A 15,034-nucleotide genomic window follows, 5' to 3' on the forward strand; every position below is an offset into this window, starting at 1 on the left:
TAATTTACTGTGATTAATACAAAGATAATTATCTGTAAAGCAGCTAAAGAATGATGTCCAAGATACAGGGAAAAAGTGCATTGAAAGATAATAGGTTTCTTACCAGAAACTACAGAGGCCAAAAGGCAGTGCTAAAAACCGGAAATTCAGAATTTTTTTTATCCACTGAAAATATCTTCAAATATTAAGGTGAAAGAAACTAACGTGAGTTGCACTAAGTAGTTTTTATTTTTATAACAGGTGAAAGACTTTATGTACATAAGATTTGTGTCCCACAGTTCTGAAAAAGTGAATTAAGTTTACCTCTAATATTGTTAGACACATTTAAATATGAATGTTCTGCCTTCCTGACTTTGAAAGATTTCAGAGAACCAGTTCATACATTTCTTTTTCTTTTTTTCCTCTTTTGTGGTACTTGGAATTGAACCCAGGGCCTCATACTTGCTAGGCAAGTGCTCTACTGTTCAGCTATATCCCCAAGCCTTATATATTTCGGGATAGTGGTGGGGTAATAGGAGTTGAACCCAGGGGTACTCAACCACTAAGCCACATCTCCAGCCCTTTTTATTTTTTGAGATGTGGTCTTGATAAATTGCCTAGGGCCTCACTAAGTCGCTGAGGCTGGCCTGGAACTCAGAATCCTCCTGTCTCAACCTCTGGAGGCACTGGGTTTACAGCCATGCACCAATACATTTCATTTTTAAAAAAAATGAGTATTGAGGCTTAATCTGTAGCATTCTGTTTTTAGGAAAACCGAAAGCGTCATGGCTCTAGTCGAAGTGTTGTAGATATGGACTTAGATGATACTGATGATGGTGATGACAATGCCCCTTTGTTTTACCAACCCGGAAAAAGAGGATTTTATACTCCAAGGCCTGGCAAAAATACAGAAGCAAGGTTGAATTGTTTCAGGAACATTGGCAGGTAAAATCTCTCTAAAAATTATTACATTTGAGGGGAAGAAGGGTGCTGGGGTTTGGACCCAAGGCCTTGTGCATGCTAAATGTGCTTTCTACCACTGAGCTACATCCCTAGCCTCTTAAGTTCTTTTAAAAACTACAGTTGAATGAGATTTTCTAAAATATTAATGTGTGTCAGCCCCACTCCTCCAGTGGAGCTGACCTCTATCAAACACAAGATCCTCCTGCCTAACCTCCATAATAGTTGGGATTTTAAGTATGTGCCACTGTGTCTGGATATAACACATTAGTTTTAAAACTGGGCTTATGTTCTGTTTCATAGTGGATAGAAATAAAGCTGTAGAGAATTTCTTAATCATATGAATGCTTATGTATATATGTGTGCATGCAGTAGTGTATTCTAAATATATTTTTAAATTAAAATTTATTTTTTTTCTGTTTTTGTTTTTAGGATTCTTGGACTATGTCTGTTGCAGAATGAACTATGTCCCATCACATTGAATAGACATGTAATTAAAGTACTACTTGGTAGAAAAGTAAGTAATTTTGATTAACATAACTGTTTTTACAATTACAAAGATTCTTTTTATAAATAATATTCCAATATGACATACGTAGAATCTTTTGTATCTGGAGGAGATGGCATAGTAGAGTAGGATACACAGGTAGGTAGCTTTGGGTTTGACAGATTATGGATCCTATTGCAGATAAATCCCCTGACACTTTTTGGCATATACATTTGTAAAGTGGTAAAGAAATAGCATCATGACTAGCAAAGAGTAGTAGCCAGTAAATTTTATCCACTATAATTAGTTGTAGCAGGTGGCAGTGGAAGAGAGTAGCAGTATTGAAAGAACATTCCAGTTTCAAAAACATATGTAATATTTACGTGGGGGGGGCGAATATAAGAAAACATAGTATAACATGCTTAGTATTTATTTTCAGGTAATGGAATTAGCCTATTTTGTGTTTTGATAGTTTAACAGCGTGTACATTTCTTTGTGATGGAGGCAGAGGGGAAAGCCTTTAAAATTGATGTATAATGCTAATTATGCAGCTTTTGATTTACAATAGCAACAGAAAAACTGTTTCTAAAGGTATTGTAAATTGACACAAAATAGCAAATATCAAATTCTTTTTTAGATGCATGTCACATCTGATAAATTAGAATCATCAAAGCTGTAATCTAATAATTTAATCAAACCCACTGATGAACATTGTTCTCTATTAAATACAAACATCCCATTACATGTAATGAAATTTGGTGTTGTTCCCCACCCCCTGTAATTTGTGCCCCATTCAAGTTCTTTTGTGTGTGTGTGTTTTAATATTTATTTTTTAGTTGTAGTTGGACACAATACCTTTATTTTATTAATTTATTTTTATGTGGTACTGAGGATCGAACCCAGGGTCTTTCAAGTGTGAGGCTAATCTCTACTGCTGAGCCACAACTCCAGTGCCCCCGCCACCTCCCATGAAGTTCTTAATAACTGTTATTGTTCTTAGAACTAGACTGAAATCTCAGTAACATGGAGAGGTTAATATGTTGAGTTTTTAATAATGTATACTGAATAGCTCATAGATTCAAGTTTAACTCAGTGATTTGACCTTGTACAAGTTACTGAATTTCTTTGAGCATCAGATTTATCAACTGGATTTGATAAATCTGTATTTTTTAAAATTTTTATCAAGAACATAGATGTATAGTTAGTTGAGAACCAGCTGCTGCACATAATCATTGTTCAGTAAATAATACTGGCTTTTCTTTTTTCTTGTAATACTGGGGATGGAACTCAGGACTTTGCATACCTAGGCAGTACTGTACCACTGAGCTACATTCCCAGCTCTTAAAAATTTTTGAGACAGGGTCTTGCAGGTCTTGAACTTAACAATCCTCCTGCCTCAGTAGCTGGAATTATGGCATGTGCTATGGTGCCCAACTAGTGGTAGTTTTTTAAATCAAATTTTTAAAACTTTATCATGCTGTTGACACCCTGCTCCTCACACACACTTTTTGTACTTTGACTCTGACAATATATTTCATTTTCAAAAAACATTAAATTTTACCTCTTCAAAGTAGTTTCATATATTTAGTGGGAAATTCTTTATCAGTATATCTTCAAATTAATTAAAATTCTTTATCACAGATAATAATTTACTAATGTTTCTTTCATAATTTGAGTTTCATATGATTACATCTTAGGTCAACTGGCATGATTTTGCCTTTTTTGACCCTGTAATGTATGAAAGTTTGCGGCAATTAATCCTCGCTTCTCAGAGTTCAGATGCTGATGCTGTTTTCTCAGCAATGGATTTGGCATTTGCAATTGACCTGTGTAAAGAAGAAGGTGGAGGACAGGTAAAGCATATACAGTTTTCTGATTCTGGCAAGAGAACTGGGTTAATTTGTTGTGCTGCTGCTTCATACAGAAGCAGTTTAGGAAGAGAGAGAAAGATGTGTGCACACACTGAGAAAGAGAAGCAAGCATAGCTGGATATGAACAGAGAGATGACTTAGGAATTAGTGATACAGACTGAGAATAGAAGGGGATTTTTCTACTTACTCAGGTCTTAAAACTCTTAGGTAACCTTTTTTTAGATAAATACTTATCTTTAGATTTAAAAATTCTAGGAAATTAAGATTTTTGTCAACTGTTAACTTACTATATTTCTTGGATAAAATTGTCTTCATTGTTGAATTTTTCACAGGTTGAACTCATTCCTAATGGTGTGAACATACCAGTGACTCCCCAGAATGTGTATGAATATGTGCGGAAATATGCAGAACACAGAATGTTGGTAGTTGCAGAACAGCCATTACATGTAAGTGTTTTCTAGAAAGTGTTAAGTCATGTGATAAAGCATTTTTTGTCTCATCAGAGTTTGGAAAGGGTGCTTGTGGGGTTGAAATGTAGTTCTTTCAGGGTCCTATCACCAATAATATATATTGAGTGATCTGCTAGAAGTATTTACAGGACTCGGGCTTATTAGTAGAAGGACCCACAGCAAGATTAGGGGAAAGGATCCATTAGGCAGATTCTGGCGGAATTCAGGTGCAAGCTTCCAAAGTTCTCTGCATGGGCTGTCACACCACAGCTCTTCCTTAGCTCTGAAATGCAGCAATGTGTTGTATAGTGTGTCTGCTTTTTGAAGCCTGCCTAGATGTCAGACCAGAGTTTTTATTGGAGGTTATTAGTCCTGTGGCTTTTTTTTTTTTTTTTAAACTGTGCAACCAGCCATGATTACTAAAGTTCCAGACTCTTAGAGGAAAGCGCATGTGAAATCACATTATTTGCACAAATACTCTGTGCAAATTCTTACAGCTGGGTTCATTGAGGGACACTCGAAAATCCAGGTTCTTTGATATCAGCCAAGCCCAACAGGCCCTTCTAAAATCAGGTCTCTTGGTAACTTTTTCCATTTCCAGGGTAAAATGTTTATGTAAATTTATTATTCATAGTGTCATATTTTTTTATTTTTTATTTATTTTTTTAGTCATATATTTCTGATCTCAAGAGTTCAGGTTAGGTCATAGTTCACTATCCTCCAGATATTAAGTTTGAATATGGAAGGTTTTTTGTTGTCATCCTCATCTAAGATGCTGACAGGAGAGAACACTTTTGGCAAATTGAAGCTATTCTTATTTAATGACCAGCTTATTTGTTATTAACTAAAATTATTTTTAAAATTGTGTTAACTGTTAGTGTCTAAAAATACTTATTTTTTAAACCTGTGACCTATTCACTTGCCTTTCTGCCCTTCCTTTTGAATCTATGAAATAAATTCAAAATACAAAACTTTTTTGGTTTAAAATGGAAAGTGACATTCTTATAGAAGTTGGATTTTTTTTAACAGTTCAAACATGTTATGTGGAAAATAAAGTACTTATTGTAACAATAACAAAAGGATAATTTTTAAAATTCTCTAGGCAATGAGGAAAGGTCTACTAGACGTGCTTCCAAAAAACTCATTAGAAGATTTAACAGCAGAAGATTTTAGGCTTTTGGTAAATGGCTGTGGTGAAGTTAATGTGCAGATGCTGATTAGTTTCACCTCTTTCAATGATGAATCAGGTAGGAATTTCTGTAAATGTTTACTTAAGGAATAAATTGTATAAGTGTGTGGTCAGCATTTTCTGAGTTTCTGGTTCTTCAACCTTATTACAGGATCTGGGAAATACAATGTTATCCATTATTTTTAATGGTATGATTGCACTAAATAAAATTTTGGTAGCTTAGCATTAGGTTATTTTGATTCTAATGTGGAATAACTGTTTTAGGTTTTAAAAAAAATGTGGTTTAAAGAATGCAAGTAAAAATTCTTTGTGGTCAGCATAGGATTTGTATATACTGATGTTCTATTGGCCCTTCCTGATTAATGTGTCTTCAGATCTAAAAAATTGGATTGTACAATGTTTGTTTTGTAGAGCCGGACCCATTCACACAAAGACATGACAGCACACAAATACATGGAGAATCTAGAATGAAGATTAGTGTAGTGATAATTTTTCTAGAATAAACTTTATCTCCAGTGTTTTATTCTACAGTTCAGAATAAAGGGACTTAGAAAGTCCCTAGACTAGCCTTGAGTTGTATTTCCCCTCCATAATTTTTATTGATGCTTTATACTTAAACATGATAGTGGAATTTGTTGTATATCCCCACCCCCATAGTCCTGAGTTTTTAACTGCAACTATATAATAAACATTGGAAGCTCTTAAGAAGTTTGCTGTAAAAGAATTATATCTATAGGGGCTGGAGTTGTAGCTCAGTTTTAGAGCACTTGCCTAGCACGTGTGAGGCACTGAGTTCAATCCTCAGCACCACATAAAAATAAAAAATAAAAGGTATTGTGCCCATCTACAGCTAAAAATATATAAAATATATATATTAAATATATATATAATATATATATATATATTTTAAATATATATTTTAAAAATTTATACCTACAGTCCCAAAATTATTACATACATAAAGATAACCAACTTTTTCCCTTTTATTTTTCAGTTTTGCAAAGCAGCTTTAGCCAAATTATAAAAAACTAAATTTGGGTACATTTTTTCTTCATGCCTGGAAATTGTTTTGTGCTTTTTAGTGTAGCTCTCAACACATTAAGAATTTGTCTCATTTATAAACAAAAATCTAGGAGAGAGACAAAATTTCTGCCCAAGGACCAGATCAGCACTATAGGCATCATTCCAAAGCTTTAGAAATGTAGACTCTTTTGTTCCCTCTACTTACCCCCCAGACTCAGTGAATGACAATCTGCTTTTCAGAAGATCTATGTCATTTATAAACCCATTCATCTAAGAAGCTTAGGACATGAGAAGAATCATGATTTACAAACAGATTTTAAAGTCTGATTATCACTTTTGAGAATAGTGGTTCATTTTTCTTGTTTTGGTCGTGTTAAGGCTGGATTGGCTAATCAACTACAGAGCTTTTTACATTATGCATATGGTCCTAATTTGTGTTAAGAATTAGACCTCTCAAATGTTAAATGTTAATTTTCGTATTGTAAGAAGTTTATAGTACTGATATAGAATATTGAATTTATATTCTTCATTCTTAGGAGAAAATGCTGAGAAGTTACTGCAGTTCAAACGTTGGTTCTGGTCAATAGTAGAGAAAATGAGCATGACGGAACGACAAGATCTTGTAAGTTAAAACCTTCAAAATTTGTACAAGGAAATGTAGTGGTTTGTTGTTGCAGCTTTTTTTTTTTTTTCCTCTTTTGTTGGGGGCGGGTGGAATGGGTGCTGGGGATTGAACCCAGTCCTCAGACATGGTAAGTTTGTGCTTTCTATTGTGGAGCTATATATCTTTCCCCAAATTTTAAAATACTGTTTGTATGAATGATCATTTTAATTTTAGGTAGGGTGGAGAAATTATAAAAGGTCAGAAATAAAAGGATATTTTTTATTTTTCTCTTAAACTCCAAAGGTATGTTATCTCTTAATCTTGCTGTCATTGTCCCAAAAGATAATACAGCTTATTGTAGTGACACAGTTAATGCCCACTACCCCATTTACAATATCCACCCTTGTCCGTCCTAAAATCCTCAGTAGAAGGCTAAAACCAAGGAGAGTACCAAGCCCCACAATTCTATGCCTTTTTCATCTTAACCAAGCATTAATCATACACTGTGCTGTAATGTTTACAGTTTAAGAGTCAACAATAAAATCGGCATGGATTTCATTTTCCTTCTTCAAAATTTAGCAATTGTGACCTTACTCAGCAACATTTGCTTTTCTTAAGCTGAGCAGGCTTCTCTTTGGCATGTACAAATTGGCTAGCATCACTGTTCTTCCACTTATTAAATAAAATAATTACTTCAACACAAGCATTGTGGCAATCAATCTGATAACTGAGATGGCTACTAAGTTACTCAGTGGTTAGTACATACTATATGGGTAATGTTAGACAAAGAGATGCTTTGACATCCCTACTGGAATAGTGGCAGCCAATTTAGAGTTTGTTTTCCCTTAAGTTTATCATTTAATATTTTTGGACACAGTTGGCCACAGATAATTGCAGTAATGGGAAGACAAACCACAGACAAAGGGGAACTATCATGTAGTGCTTATATGTGCTATTTTTCCTCTAATTTATTTTTCTGGGTTTTTTTTTTCCCCCTGTTATACTATAGATTGAACCCCCAAGGGTTTTCACTGAGTTACAGCCCCAGTCCTTCTTATTTTGAGATAGGGTCTTAATGCCCAGGTTGGCCTTCAAACCTGAGATGCTCCTGCCTCAGCCTCCCAAGTAGCTGGCATTACAGTTGTTTTCTACCATGCCCAGCTAAATTTATTATTTCTGTCCTACTTAATATTATCACAAAGCCCAGCCAACTTAGAATTATAAATTAGATAATAAACTTTGATTTTAATGGAAAGTCTACAATCTATATCTAGTCTCAAGTGTATTCATAACCAGATCAGCTTGCTCATTATCATTAATCTTGAAGGTTGTAATCTGTTCCAGACTTTCTTGTAGAAGTTAAGGCATTCCTTATCTGGTAAATTCCAGGGATCCCTACTATTAATTCCTCAGGGTTTCCTGGGACATTTCCCTTGTCTAATCAGCCTTAATTCTTAGTTATCTAAATCAGACCACTCACTGTTTAAAAATGATCATTTCTAAGTGTATGTGTCATTTTATTTGTCATTTTATTTAATTACTTGTTCAGGAAAGCACAAAACCTACAAATTTCTAATTACCTTCAGTTTAATCAGGAGCTGCTTTTAGCTCTCCTGAATATATGGCTCTGGGAACCTTGCAGTATTTTTCCACTATTGCAAGACAGCTTGTTCAGGGGTCCTAGCTGCTACCTGGTTTTGTTGTTGGCTTAGCCTTTCTAGTAATTTGACTTAAGTTGTTGTTATTCAGCTAGATTTGAGTTCATTGGTCAATGTTTAATTTTCTCTGTCTTGTGGGTTCTAAACAGTGTCTCAATTTATCTGTCCCTGTGGTTTCAGGATCACTTGAATTGTAGTCAGTCTCTGAATTCAGGGTACCTTATTTCTCTAAGGCAAAATTTGTATCAATTCTGTAAGATCTACCAAAGCTAGAAATGATTCACCATCTGATGAGTCTGACTTAAACTTATTTTTTTTAACCTATTCCACAGTTTTAATTTCTAACATTTTAAAATTAAAATGTTAGAAAATTGACCATTTTGCTCAGTAGCTTCATGTTATATATGAGAAAACTGAAACCCTGAAAGATGAAATTGCCTTTAAAATAAAATACTTATCTCTCTCTTAATCTTGGACCATACTACTTCTCCCTGTCTTTGGGTGTGGGGGGATGCTTTTTATTGAGGTGTGATTGACTCCTTCCTTTAATTCTTTTTATAGTCGTAGATAGACAGAATGCCTTTGTTTTGTTTATTTTATTTTTATGGGATGCTGAGGATCGAACCTAGTGCCTCATGCATGCTAGGCAAGTGCTCTGACTTTGAGTTACAGCCCAGCTCCAGGAATGGGGCTCTTATGTTGCCAGAATTAAGGGTTGAACGTTAACCTATAAAAGTCAGAATTGTAATTATCATATTCCTATTTAGGTTTACTTTTGGACATCAAGCCCATCATTGCCAGCCAGTGAAGAAGGATTTCAGCCTATGCCCTCAATCACAATAAGACCACCAGATGACCAACATCTTCCTACTGCAAATACTTGCATTTCTCGACTTTACGTCCCACTCTATTCCTCTAAACAGATTCTCAAACAGAAATTGCTACTCGCCATTAAGACCAAGAATTTTGGTTTTGTGTAGAGTATAAAAAGTGTGTATTGCTGTGTAATATTACTAGCTAATTTTGTAGATTTTTTCCATTTGTCTATAAAAATTTATGGAAGTTAAAGCTGTCATATACCCCCCTGGTGGTTCCTTAAAGAGACTAAATACAGACATTCCTTGCTGAGTTTGTAGCTTAAAGGCCTGAGGAGCACTAGCAACATTTGGCTATAATGGTTTGCTAGTCAACAACTTCTGGGTCTAACCCCAGCCAAAGATGACAGCAGAACAACATAATTTACACTGTGATTTATCTTTTTGCTGAGGGGGAAAAATGTAAAATGTTCTGAAAATTCACTGCTGCCTTTGTGGAAAGTGTTTCAGCAAAGGTTCTTGTATAGAGGGAATAGGGAATTTCAAAATAAAAAATTAAGTATGTTCTGTGTTTTCATTTTAACTTTTTTATGGTGTTTAATTTGTGGTTGGCTGCAATTGTGTATCATGTATATGGAACTTGTAAAAAGTTCTTGACATTCAGATCTTCAAGATGAAATCACTTTTACCGATAAAAAAACACTTTTATTGCGGTTTATTTCAGCTGCATTGAGCTCTAGGATATTAAATGATATCACTAATATTTTGCATGTAATTTGTTCATTTGAGTGAGGGCACTTTTTTTTGTACATATGATGGGGCCAATGCACAGTACTTTATCACAATCACCTATTTTTCTTTGTATTCCTATTTCAATGCAGTCAGTCAGGAGGTAACTGCACTTCAGTTCTAACTAGACATTTGTACTAAGGTATTTCAGTTATGTAAACTCAGCCTGGGCACTTTCTGATAACTGTAAAATGTTTTATAAGATCATGATTATTGAAAATACATTTTGGAAAATTTTAAATGTTCGTGAGCAGCTTAACTACTTTTGTATCTAGCCTTTTTTAAGTATCTTGTTACATTTACTTTTTTAAATAAATTATAGAAGAAATGTCAAGTAACACTGAAGGAACAATAGTTTTTATTTATATAGTTGTACATTTTTAAACTAAGGGCAATACACTGATATGGTTATGAGTATAAAAATTTTTTAGTTAAAGAATGAAAGTTTATATACACATGGACTATAAAAATAGTAGAAAATCAATCACATTTTACAGTTAGCAGAGAATCCTGAATGGCACCTGGCCAGGCCACCTTTTCTTTTTACAAATGGGAGAAATGAAATATGATTGTTACTTGGCATAGAAAGTTAACTTACTCACTTATAACTGACAGGTTCTTTTTTGACGAGTCATGAATTATGTAGCCTAGGACAAATATCCCTAAATTCTTGTGGTTTTAGTAGCTTAAAAGAACACATTATTTTCAGTGGCATAATATGGAGCGCTTTTCTTCACTAAGTCTTCATGGAGGCTTAAACTAGTCACTTTACATATTAAAAAATGAGAGAAAGTCTTTGAACTTTCTCCTTTTTCTGTTCCTATATAGACCTTATGGCCTTGGGGATAGTTTTCAGGTTCAAAGGCATTATGCTTTTGTTATATAACTTCCTTTAAAAGACTGAACCACATGATATTCTCAATCCTGTTGACACTAAAAATATTTTAAAGTGAATGAAAGTAGTGAACCTCATTGTATTACTTAAAACACATAATAACACGCTGTATTAGATGTGTGTAAATTAGCCAAAGTGAGACATTGGTTTTTATGTCTAAATGCTATTTCTGAATAAATGAAATAGTAATTAGATTAAGAGCTGATTAGCATCAATGTGTTTGAAAGATACAAAATTTATATATCACCTTAACCTCTGTATGCACATGATGGGATTGATAAAATATTAAATGAGAGCAAACTAGAGATGATTAGGACATTTGAAACCCTAATTGTGAACTTATTTTTAGTAGTTATTGAAAGAATGAAAATATTTAAAGTAATGCACAATGTCTTAAGTCTTCCTAAATCAAGATTTGGGTTAAAATGCTTTTAGAAAAAAGCAAGAGTGAGTCTTTTTTTTAAAGTAAAGCATAAAATGGTTCTAAATGTAAAATAAAGTCATGTAAAATAAAGTTCTCTTTTGGTCTTGTTTAGTGATTAAATCTAATAGAGTTGGAAACAAATTTAGGAAGCGAAGACCAAGAATGAACTTTACTGAGGGATTTCAAAATTTTGCTACTTCTACTCCCCCACACCCAATCTTCTGAATATCCATTGGGCAGACTTAAAAAAGTTTTTCAAAAGAATGATTTCACCATTTAGTACATGCCTCCCATAAGGATGTGATCATTTTTGTTTAAAAGTAGGCAACAGTTTCTCGGCTTAAAGTCAAAAATTTGAGATCTTCTCTTGAGTTCTTGAGTAATATTCACCTGTATGGGTTTTGGGCTTGGGCTGGGGCAGGAGCTCAGTTGTAGAGCCCTTACCTACCAGGAGCAAGGCTCTGGGTTCAGTCCCCAGCACCACAGGAGATTGGGAACTCACCTGAGATAGTCGATGCAAATTCTAAAGCACTGCCCTTACTAACTTTTCCTTGGTGTGGAAACCAGCATTTTTTTTTTTTTAATGGTTCCAGAGATTAAACCAGGGGTACTTAATCACTGAGCCACATTCCCAAGCCCTTTTTGTATGTAGTATTGAGGATCGAACCCAGGGCCTTGCATGTGCTAGGCGAGCGCTCTTCTGCTGAGCCACATCCCCAGCCCCCAAAATCTTCATTCTAACACAGCACTCTAGATGATTCTGAAATATTACTCAGAAGCCCCCCCCCTTCTATTTTAAAAGATTCACAAATGTAAATCCATTTGCTGGGAAGTTCCTTAAAATTAAACCTTTCCTACTTAAGATTTATGGAAATGTGCATCTGTTGATTATCAATTCCTGGACTAGATTCTTTTTCAATGTAAGGGCTGGTTGAAAGTGCCTTCACTAGACTGCCTAGGTAATGATTAAAATTAGTGTTACATCAACTTAAGTAGACATGAACATAGAGATTAATTCTTTAAATACCATTCGATTAATGCAGAAATATATTTAAAATGTGGCTTATTTATTTATATTAAGTTATCTTGCATTAAATGTAAGTCAAGTTTCTTCTGATACCTTGCTTATAATTCAAAAGTATCAGATTGTTGGCTGTGCAACATGACATTTCTATTACTCATATTGAATATTTAACTATGTGCAGGTACTTTGTCAAGTGTTTTACATTTTATTTCATTTAATCTTACTTCCTCTTGACAGGAACTAAGACACAAGGTTGATCCACTTGTGCAAGGTTTCACAGCTAGGGAGTGCTAAAAGTGTTACATCTTTAGGCATTCTGATTTGTATTCTTAAACATTTAGGCTATACTATTTTGTGGAAGGTGTGATAATTATGAATAGATCATAAAATAATGAAATTCTCATATGATAGTCTGGCTGCATTATTTTGAAAAGGCAGTGATTCACGTGTTTTTGTTAGATTTCTAAACATTTTTCTCCTTCATTAGCTTTCCCTAAGGGTGATAATTGGAACTCTGAAGCTATGGGGATTTTCTAAAGTCAACAATGGTACCTACATTTAAGTCCAAATGTCTTAAAATGAAAAGCACATCATGAAAAACTAACTTTCTTTCCTAAGTTTCCTTGTAAGGTGTAAAAAAAAAAAAGCAGTTGTCTTTGATGATAACTCAATTCCCTGTATCTTTTTCAGAATATGTCTTTGCTTTTAATTGCTGAACTTTAATTGTTTTTAATACAAGAAGTACACCTTCAGGAAAAAAATATTATTAGACAATATTCTTGTATTGGAATGCTTTCTTCAGTGGTGAAGATGAAGTTTGGCTATTAAATTTAAATACACTTAGTCTGATTAGCTTATGGCATGGTTATAACAATTAGATGTGTTTTGAGTATTACGAATTAGTCTTTAGTGTCTTTGTAAACAAAATGTGTCCTGCTAGGTAGCCAATGATACTTTAAAATTTTTAGTTTGTTTAATGGAATCATAGGTACTTTTGTGCTTTTAGAAATGGAAGGCTTATGAGGTGATCACCTTTACCATATTCATTTAGTACGTAAAGAAGAAACATTTAGTTTTGTTTCATGTTTCCTTCCTTTAAAGTTCTGCCCATAGGGCAGGAAATATAGCATGGTGGTAAGAGAACATGCCCAGTATGCAGGGGTTCCTGAGTTCAATCCCAACATCAACAAAAATAAAATTCTTTCCACAGAAAAATCTAATAATCTCTTTAACTACCAAGAAGTGGATTGGGGTAGGGGAAGGGTGAGAGGAAATAAAATAGTCACAATAATGTGTCTGCTTCACAAGGATGACAAACCTGGTTTGGAAATCATTTCTAAACTGATTAGTCCAAATGTTTGTCCTGCCAAACATTGCCTCACCTCCCATGCTTTGAGATTCTAGTGAAAGGTTCCATGACCCTAAAATCCTATTCAATTTCTTCTCTAGCTCCTTCACATTCAAATTAACTATAAAGCCCTATAATTATTAAATCCTAATTTCTTGAATTCATCTACTGTCTATGTCCACTCTAAGGGAATGTAGTGGAACAAAGTTCATGGTAGCTGGGAAGCAATGAGAGGGTAGGTGCTAGGATCCCAATATCCCCTTTAAGGCATGCTCCACATAACTTCTAGGCCCCATCTCCTAAAGTTTTTACCACCTTTCATAGAGTCATAGGCTGATAACCGGCCTTCAACACATGGCCTTTGGGGTGCATATAAGATCAAAAGCATATCCTTCACCCCTGACCCTGAAAGAAACATATCCATCTCCCATTACAAAATGAATTTAGTCCATCTCCAATCTTCCGTTTTGCTCAAAAGCCCAAGTCCAAAGTCAGACTCCAAGCAAGCTCTGCTGTAAGTGCCTATAAAAAGTTACATACTTAACAACATAAAACAGTGGGGCAGCCTAAACATTCCATTCCCCAAAAGGTACAGGAAAACAGCAAGGAGAAACCAAGTCAAAGTAACACCCAAATCCAGCTGTAGCTCCTTATCTGGCACCTGGGCACATGATGGCAGGATATGGGGCCCCAAGGGCTTGGACTCTCAACGCTACCATCTTTCAGGCTGCAGACCATGTGACTACTATATTGGGCTGATTGTTCGTTGCCTGAGACTTACCTTAGTAGGCATTCCATATGTGTGGCATCTCTAACATCCTGGGGTCTCCACTGCATCTTCAACTTCACTCGAAGCTTCCCAATCACATCAGTTTGCTTGCAGGGTCTACAGTCCTGCCAAACATTGCCTCACCTCCCATGCTTTCCTTTGAGATTCTTCTTTTTTTAAAAAAAAAAAAAGAGAGAATTTTTAATATTTATTAAAAATTCTCTCTCTCTCTCTCAGGAAGAGGTAAGATGACAGGCAAGCACTGATAGGTTTATGAAGTAAGGGCTACTTTGCGCCTTTAAAAAAATCATGGTATTATTCCTGACTTTTTTGATTCTGACCAAACATTCTTGTGACTATTAGGTAAACTTTCTGGGATGTATGTTTGACATGTTTAACTATCCATAGCTTCACAGAGAATATACCCATGACTTAAGCAATCTTCTAAGAATGCAATAAGATATGATCTCAGTCCAATGATCAGACTTTTCCCACTTTCCCTTTGTAGTGCCCCTACTACTATATTCACTATGATTAATGATTGCCTTTGTTCTCTGTCTATAAAAATTCTTACAACTTCTTCTTTTTTTTTTTTTTGAATACTCTTTCAGGTCAATTCCTGGGCCAAGATTACTCATATCTGGCTCAGAATAAACTACTTATTTTCCTTTAAAGCAGAGTTGTTATTTTGTGTCAGGACCTCTATGAATTGGATTTGAAAGTCACGTATTCTATTTATTAGAAGCTAGT

At 34.7% G+C, this 15,034-nt stretch overlaps 1 protein-coding gene across 8 annotated transcripts in view; it reads left to right on the top strand.

Moving 5' to 3' along the window:
* Ubr5 (ubiquitin protein ligase E3 component n-recognin 5) overlaps positions 1–9,618 on the top strand; it is a 129,743-nt gene extending 120,125 nt beyond the window's left edge. For 6 of the 8 annotated variants that reach the window (XM_078016838.1, XM_078016839.1, XM_078016840.1 and 3 more), the window contains exons 53-59: positions 749–924; positions 1,372–1,456; positions 3,124–3,279; positions 3,630–3,743; positions 4,849–4,993; positions 6,495–6,580; positions 8,988–9,618. In XM_078016838.1, the coding sequence (XP_077872964.1) occupies positions 749–924; positions 1,372–1,456; positions 3,124–3,279; positions 3,630–3,743; positions 4,849–4,993; positions 6,495–6,580; positions 8,988–9,200 (975 nt within the window). In that variant the 3' untranslated portion in view covers positions 9,201–9,618. Of the gene's footprint in view, positions 1–748; positions 925–1,371; positions 1,457–3,123; positions 3,280–3,629; positions 3,744–4,848; positions 4,994–6,494; positions 6,581–8,987 lie in introns of those variants that run through there. The other 2 variants (XM_078016844.1, XR_013423876.1) reach the window with 2 other exon arrangements.
* Positions 9,619–15,034: the final 5,416 nt, after the last annotated feature.

Source organism: Ictidomys tridecemlineatus, chromosome 7 (assembly GCF_052094955.1).
Source record: "Ictidomys tridecemlineatus isolate mIctTri1 chromosome 7, mIctTri1.hap1, whole genome shotgun sequence".
Lineage (NCBI taxonomy): Eukaryota > Metazoa > Chordata > Mammalia > Rodentia > Sciuridae > Ictidomys > Ictidomys tridecemlineatus.